The sequence below is a fragment of the Primulina tabacum genome, chromosome 17 (genome assembly GCF_025594145.1).
Source record: "Primulina tabacum isolate GXHZ01 chromosome 17, ASM2559414v2, whole genome shotgun sequence".
In the NCBI taxonomy this organism is placed as follows: Eukaryota; Viridiplantae; Streptophyta; class Magnoliopsida; order Lamiales; family Gesneriaceae; genus Primulina; species Primulina tabacum.
In genome coordinates this window covers 25,809,945-25,832,639 of record NC_134566.1, presented here as the reverse complement: position 1 = coordinate 25,832,639, position 22,695 = coordinate 25,809,945, and the positions used below count along the sequence as shown (strand labels likewise).

The following is a 22,695-nucleotide window of genomic DNA, read 5'->3' as shown; positions in this document are numbered from 1 at the left end:
GTATGTCGTGGAGGTATCAGGTCAAATGCCCATCCACTGAGCACATGTCAGAATCAATCGAATCGCTATCAAATCAATGCTCGAGCTGGCACACCGGCCAATATGGGATACTCGTATGATAGCGTCGGCAAAGCGCCATCAAATCCCAAATCTCATATCCAATCATATGGGGCCACAATTGTCTATGCTTTACTGGTAATATAATACCGGCATAGCGATTGTGTTCACAAACCCCGGAATCCAATCCAATCATATCAAGGTATCCAAGGATCATAGCTCAACGTGAATGTCATGTATCGATGTATGCATAAAATGATGTGTGTTAACAAAACATTTATTTTATACATCGATATCTCAATCTCAATGTCATGTATGCAACATCAATCAACAAATAAGGCATATAGACACATAATCTCATTCCAATCAATCAAATCAATCCGACATATATCATATAATACAGATACCTGTCGTATGTTACCCGGTGGCAACATACCTCAATTCTTCGTTTCCAGTTGATGTAGCCTGAAGATATCGATATTACACTTTATCTACATCAATAACATACTCCAAAATCATTGATATGATATTTGAAACTTCAAAAATTCATATCAAATTCAAATCATATCATAATTCAATTCCGACTTCGAATATGAGTTTCTTGTCGGTTATTCTACTACATATAGGAAATTCAACTTCAAATACATGTTATTCCAGCACTTTGATATTTAGAGCTACTGGAACTAGAAAAAAATTACCTCAGTCAGAAGCCCTCGACGTGAAGATCACAAATATATAATTTGTTTCGCGTTTAGACAGCGTTTCGAAGTCGATTTGGATGATAGAAAATGAATTCCCTCGTATTCTCTCGAAACTCTTGAAATGAAAATGAAGAAGAAACAAACAAAAATCTGATTATTATCTCCACCGCTCTCGCGCTCGGGCGGTAGAATTCTCGCGCCCGAGCGCGAGACAATCTGCCCTCGGCTAACAATTGCACCGCGCTCGGGCGGTCACAAATTACCGCTCGGGCGCGGCATGTTCTGCCCGAACACAATTGTCATATACCCTGGCGCTCGGGCGGTCACTTTCTACCCCCCGGCCGCCACACGTTCTGTACAAATATTTATGTTTGCACTAAATTGGCGTCCGGCCTCTCCACTCGAGCTCTTACAACGTCAACTCATATTCAATATTCATTTCTCAATTTCATTGTCATAATATACATAAAATGTATAATCACATATCAAATTCATGAATTATCGATAATCACACAGGATTTACGATAATACGATACACGGTCCTTACACACTTCGTGCAATCAAATTATTTCTTTGGCCGAAATCTCAGTAATCTAGTCATATATGTACGTCTTCATATACGAACTAGAACCTGCAGACTTGGTCAGTCTGGCACTTCTAACTCAATCAATGCTCCATTTCGGGAGGAATGCGGTAGCTTCATCACGATATCCCTGGAAATGTAATCCCATTTCCATTCAGGAATCGATAAGCTATATAACCAATTTCCTGGCTTCTTTCTTTCTGTCTTTATCTGTCGGCAATTCAGACATTTCAGTACAAATTCTGCTATATCTGATCTCATCTGTTTCGCCCAAAATCTGTCTTTTCAATCATCAGAATAACTGTTGAATCAACTAGTGTGCACTTCTGTCAATACCTGTCGTTTCAAACCCGAAACATCTGGCACAACAAATCGGTTATTCATATATAATACAGTATCACATACCTGATTTTCTGATCGATACCTTGCTCTAACTATCGATATCGAATTCTGTACATTCTGATCAACTTTCTGAACTGCTTTAATTCTCAAAATCAGCTCTGGTTCGGACTGCACAATATGAATTCTCCACTGTCTACTATCTGTTTCAAACACGGATTCAGAACAACAGCAATATTCAATCAGATTCCAAACATCACTCATCGATACTGATCTGCCAACTCATAAAACTGTAATTTCTAACAATGTTATCGGTCTCAGCCCACTGATCACGATTTTAACTGTGCTAAGATCAACCGATATACTATCTTCGGATCTAACATGTTCCGAATACAATCTGTCTCGGCCAAGATTCACATCTCAACAGTTTCTGTATACAACATTTCAATTCTCAGAATATTCAATACAATTTTCAAATGTTCGATCTGATCAGTCATATGCTTCAAATATTTCGGGATATCATAGATAAAACAAGCGTAAAATCATCAGAATAATTTCTGAATACAGGGTTCATCAACCCACAAACATAGCTGAGCATCCCAAATAGAAACACTCAATCAGATGTAACTCTCGGCTAGAAATCTTCTACCTGGTCTTTCAATTCAATCAGTACTAAATAAGAACTGTACCTGGTACGCAATCAATGCTGAAATCTATCTCTCTGACTGGAAGCAATTCTGAAATCCCATCTGAGAAAACATCAGCAATTTCATATACCACTGGAAAATCCGTTGAAGTTCTCGTTGATAGGAACATCAGTTGAAGTTGAAGTTCTCGTTGATAGGAACACGGTACTGAAGACGGATTGAAAATCAGACGGGCGGATCTTGCACAAATCACAAATCTATGAAATGAAAAGGCGTAAGGATTTTTCTGAAACTTCCTGTAAGGTCCAAAAATTAAGACGACGTAATCCAACTGCATGCGAATCTAGGAAAAAAATGAAAAATGGGTAATTACTTGATTTTAATTGCTAATTAATTATGTGACCTACTTGTTTATATGCTAAATGAGATTTTATTGTCATCATGCATAAAATTGTATTTTTTTAAGGAATATTCAAGTGACGATCGAGGAACGGGGACCGATGGCTGAAAAACGTAAAATGTTTTTATTAAATAATTATTTTTAATTATTTAAAATATGGTCGATGCTTTTTAGTATTTTTGAAAATAAAGGGTTGTGAGGTGATTCTATACGCCGGGACGTAAATTTTATCGGTGTTGGTTTTTCAACAAAAATACGAACTTTTTGGCAACCCGGCTAATAAATTCACAAGATTAATTAAACAAAGACTTTGTTAATATTTTATTAAATGCTAATTAAAACTAATGGGCCTAATTTAAATGGCTTGTTAGGCCTAAGGCCTACTTAGTAAACAAATTAGTATTTAATGTATTAATTAAATTGAAAACCCTATTCTAGAAACAAAATCAATCGGCCACCTAGTTTTAAAAGTCTGAAAAACTCTCCCCATATCCACCCACACATGGCAGCACACACAAAGCAACCTAGGGAGATTTTCGAAGGGCAAGCAAGAACAAGCCAAAGTCGTTCCTCCGTTCTTCGTCGTCAACGGATATTCGAGCGTATTTAACGCAAAGACATGCCTTAATCTTCCTTTTGTCATCCATCATATCATATTATGTTTTGAATTAGTGTATGCATGAAGATCATGAAATATTATTCAGAATTTTCGGAATTCATCATGTGCATGCTTTGAACTTTTGATTTTATGCCCAAAATTCATGTCTTGTACGTATTTAGGGGCTGCCATGATACTAGGTTGGGACCAGGTAAGGATTATGCACGTTTTAGAATCACAAACACTCACCCTAACACCACAAAGAAATTAGGGAACGGCAGAATCAGAACAAACAACCATGATGTTGCTGTCAAGTGTGAGGGATCGGGTTTCATGCACCAGGGGGAGGGCTGGTCTTGGCGTGGGTTCAGGGTTGGCTAGGGACTGGGGTGAGTCGAGACTAGAGTCCTAGACAAGCTAGGATTCGAGTTGGAGGGTTGGGAGGAGTCCTGATATACAAGGACTCCTACCCGCGCGCACGCACAGAATCTGTGCAGGAGTTGCGCTGTTCACTGGGAGGGAAGGGCTCGGTCCATGCTTGCTGGGCAGGGTTGGGGCGAGTCCTCAGGGTCCTAGGTAAGTGCTCGGTGCGCTGGGTTGTGGCTAGAGGGTCGGCTAGGGTCCTGGTTGCATCAAACATAGAGTCCATGTAGGATACTACTCTCGGCCAGAATAGGTACCTCTTGGGTTGATTCGGTTTTGTTGTTTGGGCAGGGTTCTTAGTGGTCTAAGGATCCAGGAGGCTAGTTTAAGATGTTGGTCAAGTATTGGGTCGACATTGTTCGGGGGGAACTCGTAAAAATCAGAAGTTGGCTCGGGGGTGAAATTTATGTGTCATTTAGGGTTTTTAAAATAAGAAAAATTGGAAAACGGCTCACGGGGGTCGAGTCGTGGTCCATAAGGGCTAAAATAATATAAAAAAGACTAAATTTAGAATTTAGGAATTTTATATTAAAGTTTGGGATTTTTCGGGATTAAAACACCGTCAAAACAATTATTTAAAGATAAATGAAAAAGTCTAAGTTTTAAGCCAAATAAAATTATGAAAAATTCAGGTAAGCTTAAATAATTATTTGGGACATGTTAGAGTCATGAAATCAAGAAAAAAGTCGAAAACGTAAAATGTCGGGTCTAGGGGTAAAACGGTCTTTTTACACCTAGAAATTAGTTAAGGTCATGGCAGTGCCCCTAAATGCTATTTTTATGATATTATGATTATTTTTAAATTTTTATGAAATATTCATGATTAAATTATGATTTTTAAATGCCTAAGGGATTTTTATGATTTAAGGTTGACATTTAAAAGACGTGTTGCATGCTTGGTTTCAAAAATGAAAAATGTAATGTTATTCATGATTTTTCTAAGTGATGTGAATGAAAAATGTTGAAGGATGTGAAGTGATTGTGACTAATTCGTTAATGGTGGCGACGTCGTGAGGGTTATGGTCCCAGTGGGAGCCCGACGATCGTGTTTCCATCATTGCGAATATGTGGTAACGGTAAGATGGGAATATCGTGAGGGGAAAAGGCCCCAGAGGGAACCCATTTATGGGAAAAAGCCCCCGAGGGAACCCCGACGATCGTATTTCTATTCGATCATGATAGGCCAAGGCTCAGTTGACCGGTGAGAGTGTCGCTGATGTCCCCGCCGCCTAGTACTGTGGTTATATGTAGATGGATCCATCGATTTTCATGTCATGTTGAGGAAAGTCACAATTAACGATCTGAATTCAACAAAGGAAAAGGAAAAGAAAAATGTTTATAATCATGTTAAAATGCTTTTATGTCATGATAAGGAAAAAGATTAAGGTTATTTATGCATATCATGAAATGTTATTTTTACCTAAAAGTATTTTCACTGTTGCATGTGATTTTATATATATTATTTGCTATTAAAGATGATGGTGTGTTGAGTCTTTAGACTCACTAGGTGTGATGGATGCAGGTGAGTTTGATGGAGGTCTTGATGGATGATCCTATTGGACTGTCGGTGCACACAACCCGAGGACCAGCGCTTCTATTATTCCGCATTTACGACTTTTGACTCATGATTTATGTTAAAGATTTTTAAGACCATTTATTTATGCTTTTTCAGAGGTTTAGTATGGGCTATACTTTTCAAACTTATTGCTTTTTAAGTTGGGCAAAACAGTTGACGATTTCATTTATGACTATTGCACTTGATTTTTGAAATACTAGTTGGTTGGTATTTTATTTTAAAGGGGTAAAATATTTTATAAAAATATTTTCATGTGTTATATGTCATGGCCGAAAATCGAGTGTTTAAAAAAAAAATTTCTAGTACTTTTAAAGCAATAAAAAGGGCAGACGTTTCACTTCCCCTGACCTTTTTCGTTCTTCTTTTTCCTTCTTTCTGCTGAAGAAATAGGCGTGTGTGTATATATATATATCCCAATTGCATTCCAAAGAAACGTGGCTCATTTTCCAAGCATTTCGGTCGGCGCTCGGGCGGTGCTAGACTACCGCTCGGGCGCGGCATTTTCTGTCCAAGCACTTTTCTTATTGCACAATGGCGCTCGGGCGGTCACAAATTACCGCTCGAGCGCCGAACCTTCTGTCCGAGACATATATTTGTTGAACACTGGCGCTCGGGCGGTCAAAAACTACCGCTCGGGCGCCAATAGTTCTGCCCAAAAAATGGCATAATTCATATGCTTTGCCCAATCTTGTCTTGGAATGGTCCCTCTATAATCACATCAGTTCAAAATCAATAATCTCAGATTAACAGAATCAAAATCTCGGGCATTACACACACTGGTAGACCTATTAAGATAATCAAGTGTGGGCCCTGAAAGGATGAATCAGATCTGGATCCAATCAGATGTGGGTACCAAAAATGTTTTGTGTTCTTGACATGTACAGAAGGTAAAAAAAGTCGAAGAGTCAACCTGGTAGCTTGACAGTGGATGCTCAAGGCATTGGATGTTCAAGGCACGTGACCGGAAACAAGACGATTATAATAGAATTGATTGAATGCAAAGGATCAAGAATCACATTTGGTGATAAATCAAATGGTAGAACCATGGGCAAGGTTAAGATTATCCATGGTAGATTAATTATTAAAGATGTCCTACTAGTTGAAAATTTGTGTTATAATTTGATTAGCATAATTCAATTGTGTAGCAATGGTTACTCAGTTGAATTTCACCAACATATTTGCACTGTGAAATCTAGCAATGATGACGTCATGCTAACCGGACTAAGAGAACAAAACACCTATAGAATAAGTTGGAAATATAATCAACTTCCTCCCCCTACATGTTTTGTTGCTCAGCATAGTGACAAGAATTGGTTGTGGCAGAAGCGGATGAATCATCTTAATTTCAAATCTATTGAAAATTTGAGTAAAAAATAGTTGGTGATCAGTTTCCTAAATGCATTTTTATCAAAAATAAGATCTACATTGCATGTCAGTTTTACAAGAAAGTAAAAACTACTTTTAAAAGCGAAGGTATAACTCTTCCACCAAATGCTTGGATTTACTGCGTATAGATATATTTGGTCCTATAACGGTAAAGAATATAGGGGGAATAAGTATGCTCTGATAATAGTGTATGATTACTTCCGATACACTTGAGTAATCTTTCTACCATCTAAATATCAAACTGCTTTAAATTTGATCAAAATTTTAAAACGGTCGCAAAATGAGAAATCTACCGTGATATATAAGATAAGGAGTGACAAATGTACAAAGTTTACAAATAAAACCCTAGGATCTTATCTAGATGATCAGGGAACCAAACATGAGTTCTCACTTGTCTGATTTCCTCTATATAATGGTGTTGTTGAGAAAAGAAAACATAATTTAAAAAAGACTGTTAAAACAATGATTGCTGATTCAAATGTTTATCAAAGGCTTTAAGAAGAATCAGTCAACACAACTTTTTATGCTCAAAACAAATATATGATTAATAAAATAAATAATAAAACTTCTTATGAGATCTGAAATGACATGAAACATGATATCTCATATTTCAAAATTTTTGGTTGTAAGTTTTTCATTCACAACAATCACAAAACTCATTTAACTACCTTCGTTGATAAAGCTAATTAAGGAATATTTATCGGTTACTCATCAGTTATCAAAGCTTACAGAGTCTTTATCAACAAGTCTCAGACAGTTGAAGAAACCATTTAGTTGTCTTTGATGAATCTATTGTATGTGTAACTCAGGAACATGTGAATATCAATGAGCTGAGTCAAAAATTGGAAAACACAAATCTCATCTATGAGAGTGATAGTGAGATTGAGTTAAGGAGTCACAATGAAGATGTTCTTACCAGTCCAATGATCATAGAGAACAATCAGACCGGACTATATCCAAAGCTCATGAAACCGGTCGTAGAGAGTGATCCAGGAAGAGGAGAAAAAGGAATCATCATTGAAGAAGATTATCAACATCAACAAGATACACATCATCTTGGAAAAAACTACCGGTGGAATATAAATTATCCACACAATTTGGTCATTTGTAACCCGTCTATTCCTCTTAGAACTAGGAAACCAATGATTGAAAAGTATTAGTATGCAACGTTTCTCTCTCAGCTTGAGCCAAAGAAGGTTGATGAAGCTAAAAGAAGAGAACACAGTTGAAGAGGAGAAGAAAAAGAGAGATTATCATAAGAGAGATATTGGATCCGGAGGTGGTGGAAGCTCCTGGTTTAGGAGGTAGATTTTTTTTTTATACATGTAGGTGCAATAGGCTTTTATTTTTTTCTTATTCTTTGTAAAAATTAAATTCATTATCTCAATAAAATTAATTTTTCTTTTATTGTGTATTATTTCTAGGTTTTACGTTTTGTCATCACAAAAAATGGATAAATTTTTAGATCATTTAGCTTTGGTGATAACATATAATATTATATTAAATTTAAATGTCGTTTGCTCAGTATTATAGGTACTTCACCAATTCAGAAGAATCTATTTAATCGGTCATGTAATGTTAAGCTATTCAATCGTTTCATCATCAACAACATATTTGATTTACTCAACCGCTCTTGCGCCCCAATTTGTGGCACATGGACTACTCGATCATTCCTTCTATCCAAGAACAATAATAAATATCCGAGCAAAGTTATCTTCAGATACAAACCACGCATTCTACAAGGATCTCACCTACTTTATCAGAAAAATTGATGGACTGATCATGAACGACAAAACATGATGTCAGCAGATCGAACTGTTTTTCTTAAAACTCTACGCGCAGAGCTAGTTACTTTTTGTTGTCATCAGTCGTTTCCTATAACATTTGGTAAATGCCAAATTAATCATTAATTAAAGTATATAATAAATCAAGAAAAGACTGAGACTTCAGTACTATTGCATAAATGCTCATTTATTGAGCTACAGTCGAACGTTGAACTAAAAGATACAAGAAGTACTATAAATAAAGAATGTCAAGAGGAGAGAAAAAGAACAACTACGAGAATTTAAACACTTGAAGCATTCTCTGAAAAGATTTCTAAGCACTCTTAATCTTCACAAAATATATATTGCTCAACAGCCCACTCATCAAAAAACACTCATCAGATGTTCAAGGATTAACAAGGGCCTCTGCCAAATCATTCGACCTTTTCTTGCCAAAATCATTTGAGGAGTTTTCTGACAGCTTGAATCGAAGGATTCATCACTTTACTTCATTAAGTGTTGTATTAGCTGTTAGACTGTGTATCTCATATGTTTGTGAGAATACTAGTAGTTTCAAATTAGATAGTTGATAAGCCCTAAGATTAAAGTGGGTTGTTATAAAGTGTAGTCTTCTAGTGAAATATTTCCTAAGTAGAAGAAGGGCTGACGTAAGAGATCGAGTCTCCGAACATTCATAAAAATACTTATGTCATTTTCTTATCGCAGTTATTTATCTTATTAATCCACTATATTTGAGTATATAATCTTCATAAGAACCTTCTGACTGTTTTTCGCACAAAATTGTTTAATTTAAATTTTTTAAAAAACTGAAATCTAGTTTTTTGAGTTCGAGTAACTCGGTACATTATCGAGTCGAGATCGAGCTCAAAAATTAATACCGGAATCGACGGAATCGAGTCGAGATCGAGTATTTCAAATTTTTTTCAAGTCAATTTCGAGTAGTGCGATACTCGGACTCGACTCAATTGCACCCATATTATCGGCTAGATCACATATTTTAGTTTTAGATCAAAAGGAAAATTAAAAATTTAGCCTCTTAACAAGAATTTTGATGAATAATAATGCTTATTTTTAATGTAAATTTGATCTTTTCTTTAATTAAACGTTTGAATATATTAATTTGCAAAAAAAATAACCTCAAAGAAAGATACAAGTCAAAAAAAAATTATGACCAATCTTTTATATATATATACCAAACATCTAACTTCACTAAAAGTTTATATTTTCCAAAAAAAAAAAAACAAAACAGTTAGACGTTTGTGGTCTATTCCATCCAAAATAGATGGTTGCTATTCTAAACATGTAAAGTGTATGGAACAACATTTTCTTGTGTTATGCTTCTAAACATATGGATCTTATCACATCCAAAACAGATGGTTGATATTTTATTGATCTTCATAATCCCAAATAAACAAGGTTTAAATTTAATAATGATCGTTAAATCTATCTTGAGAACTACTTTATCGGTAATAAATAAATAAATAAATAAAAACTTTTGACTGTATTGGAAGAATATCCCAAGCGGAATATCCTTCAAGGGGGGTTGAATCATAAAAAATACGTCATGTCAATCGACAATTCAATAATTTTTAATTTCCCAATAATTCGAAATACAGGTATGATTTTTTGGCATTGCATATTAAATGATGACTTGTGACACCAAAAGTTATGAATTTGGTTCACAAAATTGGGAAAGGGGATATTTTTTTGGATTTTGTGTATTATTCCACTGTGACTTATTATTATATTAGGAGCTATGACATGTTATTCGTAATTAAACAATTGTTGGAAAAGGATGGACATTTCCCTTGATTGAGTCATAAACATGTTTATTAAATGTCAATTTGGCATAAATTGTTCGTGATTATGTCATTGCTTTGAACTTCCTTACGAGGATTATGTCATTTTCAAGTTTTTTTTTAAAAAAAAAACGATGATAATTATGATTTTTCCTTTGATCTTTTTATAATTAGACAAATCAGATTGATGTAGCCAAAAATTGTGATTATCAGGACTACTCTGCATGTTCTTAAACAGATCCAAGTAATCGTAGACGCTTATTTCAGCTAGCTCGTAAACGGGTCTCAGTAGCTGGTGAAAAGAAAACTTTGTGTGTCATAACCTGTGTCACTAACAAACGTCAGAGAAGTTGGACATATATTCCGATGTTTAAGTCAGAAAGCAATTTAAAGATGTTATCTGAAAGTTACATAATTACAGCATAAATTTTTGGTCTTCGTCCTTTTAAGTTTTTAACACACAGGTGTTGTAAAGAGGAGGTTTACTGCCTGGTATTTAGAGAGCTGGTAGGTGATCATAATAACAACTATAAGACAAAAACTTGTGTGAGACGGTCTCACGAATCGTAATCTGTGAGACGAATCTCTTATTTGGGTCATCCATGAAAAATTATTACTTTTTATTGTAAATATCGGTAAGTTTAACCCGTCTCACATATAAAAATTCGTGAGACCGTCTCACAAAAGACCTACTCCAACCATAAACTTTTAAAATTGATTTAGAAGTAAATTGAATTTTTTTCACTAGTTTTTTATTATTAGAAGTAAGACTCAATGATGGTCCTCACAATATCACCAAGAGCTCTGCCATACTTTGTTAAACGACTTGCAACATGGTTATGTTAAATCATCAATTCCAAGATAAGAATGTTGGTCCCACATGTGGTAATTTGAGATAATAAAACCCGAAAATAAAAAATAAACTGGATACCGAGATTTACGTGAAAAACCCCTAAAAATTATTAGGGTAAAAACCACAGGCAAGATGAAAAAAATTCCACTATATTATTTTGTTCTCCTGTATTAAGAGAGTGTGTGTTCTCTTTGGAAACATAGTGAGTGAGTTGTATCCCTGTCAGTGTGAAAACGTGTATATAACGTGTTATTCGTCTGAATATCCTTCGTCAAAACACCAACCTTAGTTTCATTTTTCAAAGCCTACAAAACGTATTGTCCATACCTCATTTTTGTTTTCAAATTTGTTGACCAATCATCTTTGCCGACATTTCTCCCACTTGGAGATTTGATTGAGAATCAAACACATCTTCACACATCTTTTAAATCTTGCCATTTCCTGCTGTTTACGTTTCCGCTAAGTCACTTGAGAATCTAGATCACTCAAACTTATCAGTGATCAATGGCTTGGTCAGAAAATCTGTAAAGGCTCGAGATTATTAGTCTTCATTAATGTGATATTCGTAGATATGAGAATGCATGACATGTCAGGAGAAGTGCTAAGTGAGATGGGAGTAGGAAAGACATGGAAAAGATGAGAAAATATTCAAAATAGGACAGAACAGTGGGCGCACATGCGCGAAGATATGCGCGCCTATGCGCGAGAACTACAGTAGCATTGGCGCATATGCGCGACCAGACCGGCGCATATGCGTGACACGTCCAGAACATTGGCGCACATGCGCGAGATAAGACGCGCATATGCGCGACACCTCCATAGACTTTGGCGCACATGCGCGAGAAGAAGCGCGCATATGCGCGGGGTGTTGTGATTGACATTGCCGAGACCAGTAGGTCTCGCGCATATGCGCGGGTGATGTCGCGCATATGCACGAGACGTGTACTTCAAAGAATTACAACACTTGTCCTTGCCATGCAATATAAAGGATATGTGTCTTCATTTCCTCTCCTGGACAGCTGAGAATCGATAGGGAGAATGGATCAAGGAAAAGGAAAGTTCTTTCACTTTTGACGCTAGCTTGTACAAGATTTTTACATGCAAACTTTAATCCGATTTTGGTTTGAGTTCCTCTCATCACTAGCTACAAGAAGATGTAAGTTTCATTCAATTCCAGCACATTTTGATATATATGTGTTATGAGAAGGATGAATTGAGTTCTATAATATGTTTTTGAGATTATTGATATCGTAGAAACGCAACCGGATCGAAGAACGGACTGTTGTATGCTATAGTTATTATTTTCCAGCATATTTAGAGTTAAATATGCAGATTTTGAGTACTATCATGTGCTTATAATGATGATTATGAGTTGAGACTTATGAATTATTGATATATGTGGGAGTTGGATTGACCGGTATTGAGAAATTACGTTGTTATGCCGTCAAATGGTACCGAGATCAAGTATTGAATTGGATATGTGTTGATTGAGATTAGAGATTAATAGAATATGTATCAACATTTCCATTTTAGATTTGGTATTGACAGATTCGTCTTCGAGACTTTGACTACGACACAGATTGTGCGACGAAAGGTATAATTCATGTTTTGTTTGGGGAAGACACAACTCAAATGAGATTCAATTTGAGTTTCCCAACCAAATCACATACTAGAACTGTTGTTTATCTTTTGATATGAATTTGATTTGTTTATAGATTTATATTCAAATCTCTTGATAGGATGCTATCTTGTTTATAGATTTATATTTAAGCCTTTGAGATAGGAGAGTCATTGGCAGACTTGCCAAACTAGATGTTCGGTGGTATCGACGCTTCGGATCAGATTCACTCCGATTGTAGACATTCGATAAAGACATGAGCGAAGTCTAAGAATAAGACGTACAGTTACCCCGATTGGGAGGGTAGGTGACAGACAGTGACGTCTTATTCACACCGGGATCCCTAGAGTAGAGTCGAGTCGAGTCAAGACATGATTTGATTTGAATTGCATGTTTATATAGATTGGTTTCATAGACTATGAAGCCCATTATTATTGCTTTGATTCTAATTTATGATTATGTATCAGCATGTATACATGTTTTATACTGGAATTTGTTCTCACCGGAGTTTCCGGCTGTTGTTATGTCTGTATGTGTGCATAACAACAGGTGGGGCAGGATCAGGGTCGCGGCAGAGGTGAGAGATGGACATAGCGTGGTGATCACGGGCGTAGCAGATGAACTAGTAGTTGTACTTTTGAAATGTACTATATTTAATTACTGGTTTGCAGAATATGAATAAAACGAGACATGTATATTATGTTTGTTGTAATGAAATGAATATAGAATTATTTGGTGCTTGAGTTATAAACATTTGATTTAATGTTAAAAACAAAATTTTGACCCGTATTTTTGAACCATGATCCGACTAATCCCGAAAAGAATTGAGTTAGAGCCCGCGACTAATCCCGAAAATAATTGAGTTAGAGCTCGGGTCCCCACAAAATCAGCTATGTTATCTTTTGTATGGAATTTTTGCATATCCACACTTCCTTCTTCTACTACTTCCGTAAAAGTGAAATTGGACTTCAATGTGTTTCGTCCTAGAATGAAAGGCTGGATTCCTTGCAATGTGCAAGGCACTCTGACTGTCATAAAACAAAGGAACATTCTCTTGTTTGTGTCTGATCTCCTCCAATAACCTTTTAATCAATATTGTCTCCTTCCAAGCTTGAGTAGCTGCCATGTATTCTGCCTCTGTTGTAGATAACGCCACAACTATCTGCAGTTTTGAAACCCAGTTTACAGCTCCCCCTGCAAGTGTTAACACATAACCAGTAGTAGATTTTCTCTTATCAGGATCACCTGCATAATCTGAATCAACATAGCTCCAAAGCGTAAAATTTGATCCTTCATAACATAATACAGCATTTAAGGTACCCTTAATGTATCTAAAGATCCTCTTGACAGTGCTCCAATGTTCTCGTCCAGGATTCGCCATATACCAACTAACTGCTCCTACTGCTTGAGCAATGTCCGGTCTTGTACAGATCATAGCGAACATGAAACTTCCCACTGCTGATGCATATGGTACTCGAGACATCTTCATCCTCTCTGCTTCATTGCTAGGACACATCTCGGAGGATAACTTGAAGTTAACAGGAAGAAGGGTCGATATTGGCTTACTATCTTGCATGTTGAAGCGTCACAAGACTTTCTTCAAATAATTTTTCTAGGAAAACCAAATCTTTCTGTAACTTCTATCTCGGTGAACTTGCATCCCTAGAATCTTGTTTACTGGTCCCAATCCTTAATATCAAATTCCCTAGCCAACTGTGCCTTCAATCCTTGACCTGATCTTTGTTGGGACCTGCTACCAACATGCCGTCCACACAACAACAAAATGATATAATCATCACTAGACCTCTTGAAATATGTACAAGGGTCTGCACTCAGTCTGTTGTATCCAAGGCTCGTGATATAGGAATCAATCTCTTGTACCAACACCTCGACGTCTGTTTGAGACCGTACAAAGATTTGTTCAACCTGCAAACCAAGTTCTCTTTGTCTTTTTCTGCAAAACCTTCTGGCTGGAGCATATAGATTTCTTCTTCAAGATCTCCATGAAGAAACGCTGTTTTCACATCTAGCTATTCTAGATGTAGGTCAAACACCGCACACAATGCCAACACCACTCTGACTGTTGTTAGCCGAACCACAGGAGAAAATATCTCATTGAAGTCAATGTCTTCTTTCTGAGCATACCTTTTTACAACCAATCTAACACGATACCGCTCCACTTAGTTATTTCCATCACGCTTGATCTTATAGACCCATCTGTTTTCAATGGCTTTCCTTCCTCGTGGTAGTGTAACAAGATCCCAAGTTTTATTCTTGTTTAATGCCTCCAATTCTTCCTGCATTGCTATCATCCACAAGGATACATCCGAGCTTTGAGTAGCCTCGTGGAAACTCGATGGCTCACCATCCTCTGATAATAGACAATATGCAATATTACTTTCAGTGATATAATCTGAAAGCCAACCTCGTGGTCTTCTGTCTCGAGTTGACTGCCTCACATTGGAAACCTCATACTCAACATGTTCTTGTTCTTCGTGCTCTGGTACTGCTTCACAAGAAACTTGACATTCTTCCGTCTTATTTTCCACCTGAAATATAGTAATTTCTGAATTCAATGTGCCTTTGTCTCCCTTTACTTTATCTTCCTCAAAGGTAACATCCCTGCTGATGACAAGCTTGTGAACAATAGGATCCCACAAGCAAAACCCCTTTACTCCATCAGCATAACCCAAGAAGATACATTTTCTGGATTTCGAATCCAACTTCGATGTTTCTTGCTCATTGTACAGAACGTACACAGGACTTCCAAATGTATGCAAATGAGAATAATCTGCCGGCTTCCCGATCCACATTTTCATCGGAGTTTTCAGATCAATCGCCACTGAAGGAGAACGATTGATAATATAACAAGCGGTTTTGACTGCTTCTGCCCAAAATAACTTGTCTAGACCCGCAGTCAACAACATAGCTCTTGTTTTGTCCAACAAGGTTCTGTTCATCCGCTCTGTCACTCCATTCTTTTGAGGTGTGTAAGCCGTCATGAATTGTCTTTTGATGCCTTCATGTTGACAAAATGCATCAAACTAGTCACTAGTATATTCTCCTCCATTGTCAGTCTTCAAACACTTGATTTTCTTTTCAGAATCAAGTTCAACCCGTACTTTGAAATCTTTGAAGATCTGGAAAACATCTGATTTCTTCTTGATTGGATACATCAAACATCTCCTAGAGAAATCATCAATGAACGAGACAAAGTATCTCGCTCCTCCTAGGGATACAACTGGTGCTTGCCAAACATCCGAATGAATCAGTTCCAATATGCTTTTGTTCCTGGCAGTAGAAGTGGCAAACTTTAATCTGTGTTGTTCACTGGTAACACAGTGATCACAAAAGGGTAGTGACACTTTTGTGAGTCCCAGCAGCAGCTTCTGTTCTGAGAGAATTTTCAACCCTCGTTCTGACATATGACCGAGCTTTCTATGCCAAAACACTATTAATTCTTCTCCTGAACCAACTGATGCAACAGCTAGTTCCGCTTCTTTGTATGTTTCTCCCAAAAGTACATACAGATTTGCAGCAACTTTTTCCGCCTTCATAACCACAAGCGTACCCTTCACAATTTTCATGATCTCGTTCTCGATACGAGTTTTGCACCCGATGTCATCCAATTGCCCCAAGGACAAAAGATTTTTAGTCAGTCTCTTCATATGTCGTAACTCCTGTATGGTGCGAATGGTGCCATCAAATATTTTAATTTTGATAGTACCGACACCAGCGATTTCCAAGGCATGATCATTTCAATTGAATACACATCCTCCTGAGACTGGTTCATAATGATCAAACCATTCTCTTCGAGATGTCATGTGCCACGTCGCTCCTGAATCCATAATCCATGTGTAACAAAATTTGTGCATGCCTTCTGCAACAGTTGCTGCTTCGCTGAATAATTTTTCACCACCGCCTGAAGTACTGGCCATATTTCCTTGAGAACTTTTCTCGATACTCGTACACTCTTTCTTGAAGTGCCCTTTACCGCCACATTTAAAGCAATAAATATTTTTCTTCTTACTTCTCAACTTTGATCTACCTCGTCTTTGGCTCCCACTGGAGTCACGGTCCATAAATCTTCATCTTATCATCGGCAAAGCCTCTGGCTACTTCGAAGTTACCAAACTATCTTCCTTATTTTTGTACCGGCTTTCTTCACTGAGAACCGCAGTTAAGACATCGTCGAATCTTAAAAAGCCCATAAGAATATTGTTGGTTATGTTGATGATAAGTTGATCATATGAATCTGTTAGACTTTGAAGTAGAAGCTCTGCACGTTCATTTTCCCCTATTTTATGCCCCATGGAAGTGAGTTGGGCAAATAGAATATTTAGTGTATTGATATGGTCGGTCATCGATGAGGATTCCGCCATCCGAATAGTATAAAGCCTTCTCTTTAGGAAAATCATGTTGTGTAGCGACTTGACCTCGTACATCTTTGTCAGAGTAACTCAGATAACTTTGGCTATTTTTATCTCAGAGATACTTGAAAAAAAATTTCGTCAGTTATAACCAAGTGTAAATTGGCAACAGCAATATCATTCATCTCATTCCACTTTCCATCATCCATAATTTCCACCTATCTATCTCCAATAGCCGCCAAGCAATTTTCCTTTCTTAAAACTGCTTGTATCTTTATTTTCCACAGCATAAAATTGCTTCCGTTGAACTTTGTTATCTCGTACCTGCTCGCCATTATGTCTACAACAATTTAGTAGACTGAACAAAATAATCCCGCCTTAATAAAATAATCTCAAAAAATCTTTTCTGATGTGGAAGATCAGTCTAGGCTGCAACCACAGAGCATACTCAGAATTTTAAGAAATTTTAAATCAAGGCTCTGATACCACTTGTTGGTCCCACATACGGTAATTTGAGATAATAAAATCCAAAAATAAAGAATAAAATGGACACTGAGATTTACGTGAAAAACCCTTCAAAATTATTAGGGTGAAAAACCACAGGCAAGATGAAAAGAATTCCACTATAATATTTTATCGTATACAACTCACTCACTGTGTTTTCAAAGAGAACACACACTTTCTTAATACAGAAGAACAAACACCTCACAAATATTATAGAACTAAGCACTCAAATGCTATAAGATGAGATAAAACTCAAAGAAATGATGATTTCAGAATGAAGGTGGAGCTCTATTTATAGAGCTTCTTGTCAGTGTGAAAACGCATATATAACGCATTATTCGTCTGAATATCCTTCGTCAAAATGCCAACCTTAGTTTAATTTTTCAAAGTCTACAAAATGTGTTGTCCCTACCTCATTTTTTTTTTCAAATTTGTTGACCAATCATCTTTGCCGACAAAAAATACAGTGGAGAATCCAAATCTACGAAGTTAAGTTATATACATCTTCCACGACATTTACATGTAAAATCTATTGTTATTATTATGTATATAAATGAATCATTGTTTAGAATTATGAATTGCATTTTAAATTATTTATTTTATTAATTAATGATTTTTAATTAATTCAAGAATATATGAATATAAATCTAATCTAAATATACATATAAATATAAATTAATGTCATTCTCTTCATTAAATTAAATAATATCTATATAACTATACATGTAAATATAAATTAATGGCATTCTCCTCATAATATATATAAATATAAATTCATGTCATTCTTTTAACTGTTGCTAGCAAAAAACAGTTGAGTAGTTGTTTTCATGCTCTGAGTGATCCTTGTAGATCTGATAATATCTTGAAGAATGAGCTGGAGAGCAATGTGTGATACATGAGAATCTATTAATTATATAAAATAACAAATATTTGAGAATTGTGATTAGCTCATATGATCAGCCCTAATTGCACCTTCACAAGTGGGGATAATGGGGGAGGCATCATTGGGAACATTTATGTCAACCGGTTGAGTTGGTGTCACTGGTTTGATCAGAAGTAGAACCAACCGTGAAATCGGTGGTCGAAGGACCACAATCTGATTTCTTGTTATGGAAGAAAGCAGGATGTGGCGTCCCAAACATTGCCACATAATCATACAACATATGATGTCTCATGCATAAAAGTTTTCTTTTCAACGACGTAATAATATAATGCATATACGATAGCATAGTGCAATCATCACACTATCTGTATCAGTATAGAAGAAACAGTATAATAAATACACACATAACTCAAATAAGATAATAAGCTATAATCTCTCTATGCACTATCAACTACAGGACTGTTTGACTAGACACACCTAGTCCTTCACCCTTATCATGTCTCACGGCATAGTCCTGTAACATGTCCAATAGAAACAGCCCCCGAAGGTGAGCATACACAAAAACTATCATCGTAATATTTAACAGTTATATTAACAACAACATAAAATATAACTGAAATCATAACAGAAATACTCCAATTGATGTTTCTGGACAATCAAACCATCAACAACATCAACGACATCATTCACATACTACTGCAACAACAACATCAATGATATGTCACACTCCTACTCCGACGACAGCAATATCGTCGAACAACAGCAACGATACGTCGCACCCCTATTTCGGCGACAACAATATCGTCGATCGAACAATAGCAACGATACGTCTCCCAACAACAATTGCCAACAACATCAATGATAATAAACAACAACAAATATAATATCAAATCACTCAATTCTGGTGATTTACCATCATTCAACACAATAGTATTCATCAATAATAAAAACATATGCTTGTACGTCAACACGTACCTGATAATCGAGTATATATGTAAAATCTGGCTACTTCTTTGATCCTGAGGCTTGTGATGTATCTAAATAATTCAACAACAATATCAGATCATTATCACTGTATCAACACAATCATAACAAGCTCAATGCACAACATCAAATAGCCCAATAAAAATTAATTCAACAAAATATAAAACTCGATTATACATCTTCATTGTTCAACAATTAATATTACGGTGTATTTACTTATCAAGACTAACATCAAATACACCATAATAAATTAACTTCAAATAATAGGCTATTTTACAGCATCCGTTAAACTACAAAAACTTTATATCAACATGTAGCTTATATTTCGTAGACTCCGAATATATAATCAGAAATAATAACAGCTGACAAACAACTCTCCAGTTTCAATCCAACGACTAAAATCCCTAATTATAATAAATTGAAAATAATTCAAAATAACACCACTATAATCTTCCCTTCTTCGTTAAAATCATACGCTACTCGACAATCTTCAATTTCTGTATGATTTAACAATTTTTCATATTTATTCCAGGAATCGACGAATTTCAAATATCACCAAAACTATAAAATTTATACATCAAATAGAAGACGTCATGTCAATGATCCCAGAACTGAAGGCGGTTCGTCGATTGGATAAACCGATAAGTCGTAAGATCGAAAAGAAAATTGAAATGTTGTTTCCTCTCCTCTGTCTCAGCACTTGGTCTAAATACTTTCTGATGCGGTGGAATTGAATCACCTCCTCAATTTTCAATTTTTTTAATATTATATTATATTAATAAAATAATATACTATATTATATTTAACATTTTTAATATTAATGTATCCGTTTGGACCAGTCAAACGATCACATTTTTCAAAACTCAAAACATGAAACTTCTATATCTTTGAGTTTTCTACGTTATATTCAAATTTCAAATCATTTGGACTTCATATGACCAAAATATGTCATATTTCATTCTTTATAAATCGTTAATTATTTAGTAATCTCACATTACTAAATCAACAACTTGTGATATTTACTTCAGGCATTACAGTTTCTACCCTCCTTAAATGAATTTCGACCCCGAAATTAATCAACAAAAGTAATAACATGCATAAATAAAGATACGTCATACCATCAGAATAAGTAGGGGTAGAGCTCCCTCATATGCCGCTCTGTCTCCCAAGTGGCCTCTTCGACACCTCTATGCTCCCACTGAACCTTCATCATCGGTATAAGCTTACTACGAAGATTTCGTTCAGATCGATCCAAAATACAAACTGGCCTCTCAACATAAGACACATCAGGATCTAATTGGACCTCAGAAATATCCAACACATGTGAAGGATCTGGCTCATACTTCGGCAACATCGACATGTGAAACACATCATGAATATCAGATAAAGATAGAGGTAGAGCCAATCGATAAGCCAAAGTGTCTATCCGCTGAAATATCTCATACAGGCCAACATATCTCGGTGCCAACTTTCCTTTCATTGTGCCACAAAACGGAGAAACTTTCAAAAATACTCGATTGCCCTGCTGAAACTCTAAGGGTCTTCGTCTTTTATTTGCATAGGCGGCATGTCTATCTTGAGCTGCTTTCAATCGCTGCTGTATTAAATTTAATTTCTGTTCCATCTCTTGAATCATCTCATGGCTTGTAACTACTGCTCGATCAACATTATCCCAGTATAATGGAGATCTACAAAGTCTCCTATACAATGCTTCAAATGGAGCCATCTGAATATTATTCTGATAACTATTGTTATATGCAAACTCCACCAATGGAATAGATGACTGCCAAACAGATTTAAAATCCATAACATAAGCACGCAACATATCCTTTAGCGTCTGAATAGTACGCTCAGTCTGACCATCTGTCTGAGGATGATAAGCCGTACTCAATCTTAACTCTGTCCCCATCGCAGTCTGTAATCCTTCCCAAAAATGAGAAGAAAATCGAGGATCTCTATTAGAAGTAATAGACATTGAAATCCCGTGCAACCGTACAATCTCTCGTATATACAACTGTGCCATCTTCAAATATGTACTATTAATACTATAGGGTATAAAATGTGCAACTTTCGTCAATCGATCAGCAATTACCCAAATAGCATCAATAGTTCTAGTGCTCGTTGGCAAATGAGTCACAAAATCCATCGATATATGCTCCCATTTCCAAGTCGGTACTTCTAAACTCCTTAGTTCACCTTCTGTCCTTCTCCTCTCAGCTTTGATCTGTTGAAAATTGAGACATCGACGTACAAAAGAAATCACATCACGTTTCATTCCCTTCCACAAAAAATGAGAGCATAGATCCTTAGACATCCTCTTGCCACCAAGGTGGATAGAATACCGACTATAATGTGCACGCCACAGTAGGTCCTGGTGCAACTCAGATGCTTCAGGAACTACCCATCTATCATTCATCCTCAAACTACCATCATCAGCTACTCTAAAACGAGTATCTTGTTTCCGAGAAACTAACTCATTCCCGTTGAACTCTCTCATCTGTCATCTGTGCCTCACGAATACAACCATAATAAGGTTCAGCTAATAAGGTAGATACCTGGATAGGAGTCGTTGCGATATCAAAACCGTATCCAAAGGAACAACAAGACATCATCATAGCTGATAAACGATTCACATCCTCTGTGGTACAGCTCACTTTACGACTCAATGCATCAACTGTAAGATTAGCTCGACCAAGATGATACTCAATCTCACTGTCATAATATTTCAACAAATCTAACCACTTTCTCTGTATCATATTCAACTCTGTCTGTGTAAACAAAAATCTCAAACTCTTATGATCCGTATGAATCGTAAACGATGTACCATATAAATAGTATCGCCATATTTTCAAGGCAAAGATAATGGCTGCCAACTCCAAATCATGCACATGGTACCTTCTTTCGTGTGGCTTTAGTTGTCTCGAGGCATATGCCATAACATGTCGATCCTGCATCAAAACACATCTAAACCATGTAATGATGCATCAGTATAAACAAAAAACCTCTCGTTTTCTGTAGCGATTAATAACACCGGTGCGGTCATCAGTCGGTGCTTCAACTCCTGAAAAGTCCTCTCACATGCTTCAGACCACTGAAATCACACAACTTTCTGAGTCAATTGTGTCAAAGGTCTAGCAATATTTGAAAATCCCTCGATAAATCGACGATAATAACCTGCTAAACCTAAGAA

The 22,695-nt window shown here is 36.3% G+C and overlaps 1 protein-coding gene across 1 annotated transcript; it reads right to left on the bottom strand.

The window, feature by feature from the left end:
- Positions 1-18,972: 18,972 nt before the first annotated feature.
- On the bottom strand, positions 18,973-22,002 carry LOC142530611 (uncharacterized). Its single transcript, XM_075636434.1, has 3 exons — positions 21,598-22,002; positions 20,691-21,231; positions 18,973-19,085 (listed from the first exon to the last, which is right to left on the bottom strand). The coding sequence occupies exons 1-3, from the start codon at positions 22,000-22,002 to the stop codon at positions 18,973-18,975; spliced, it is 1,059 nt and encodes a 352-aa protein (XP_075492549.1).
- Positions 22,003-22,695: the final 693 nt, after the last annotated feature.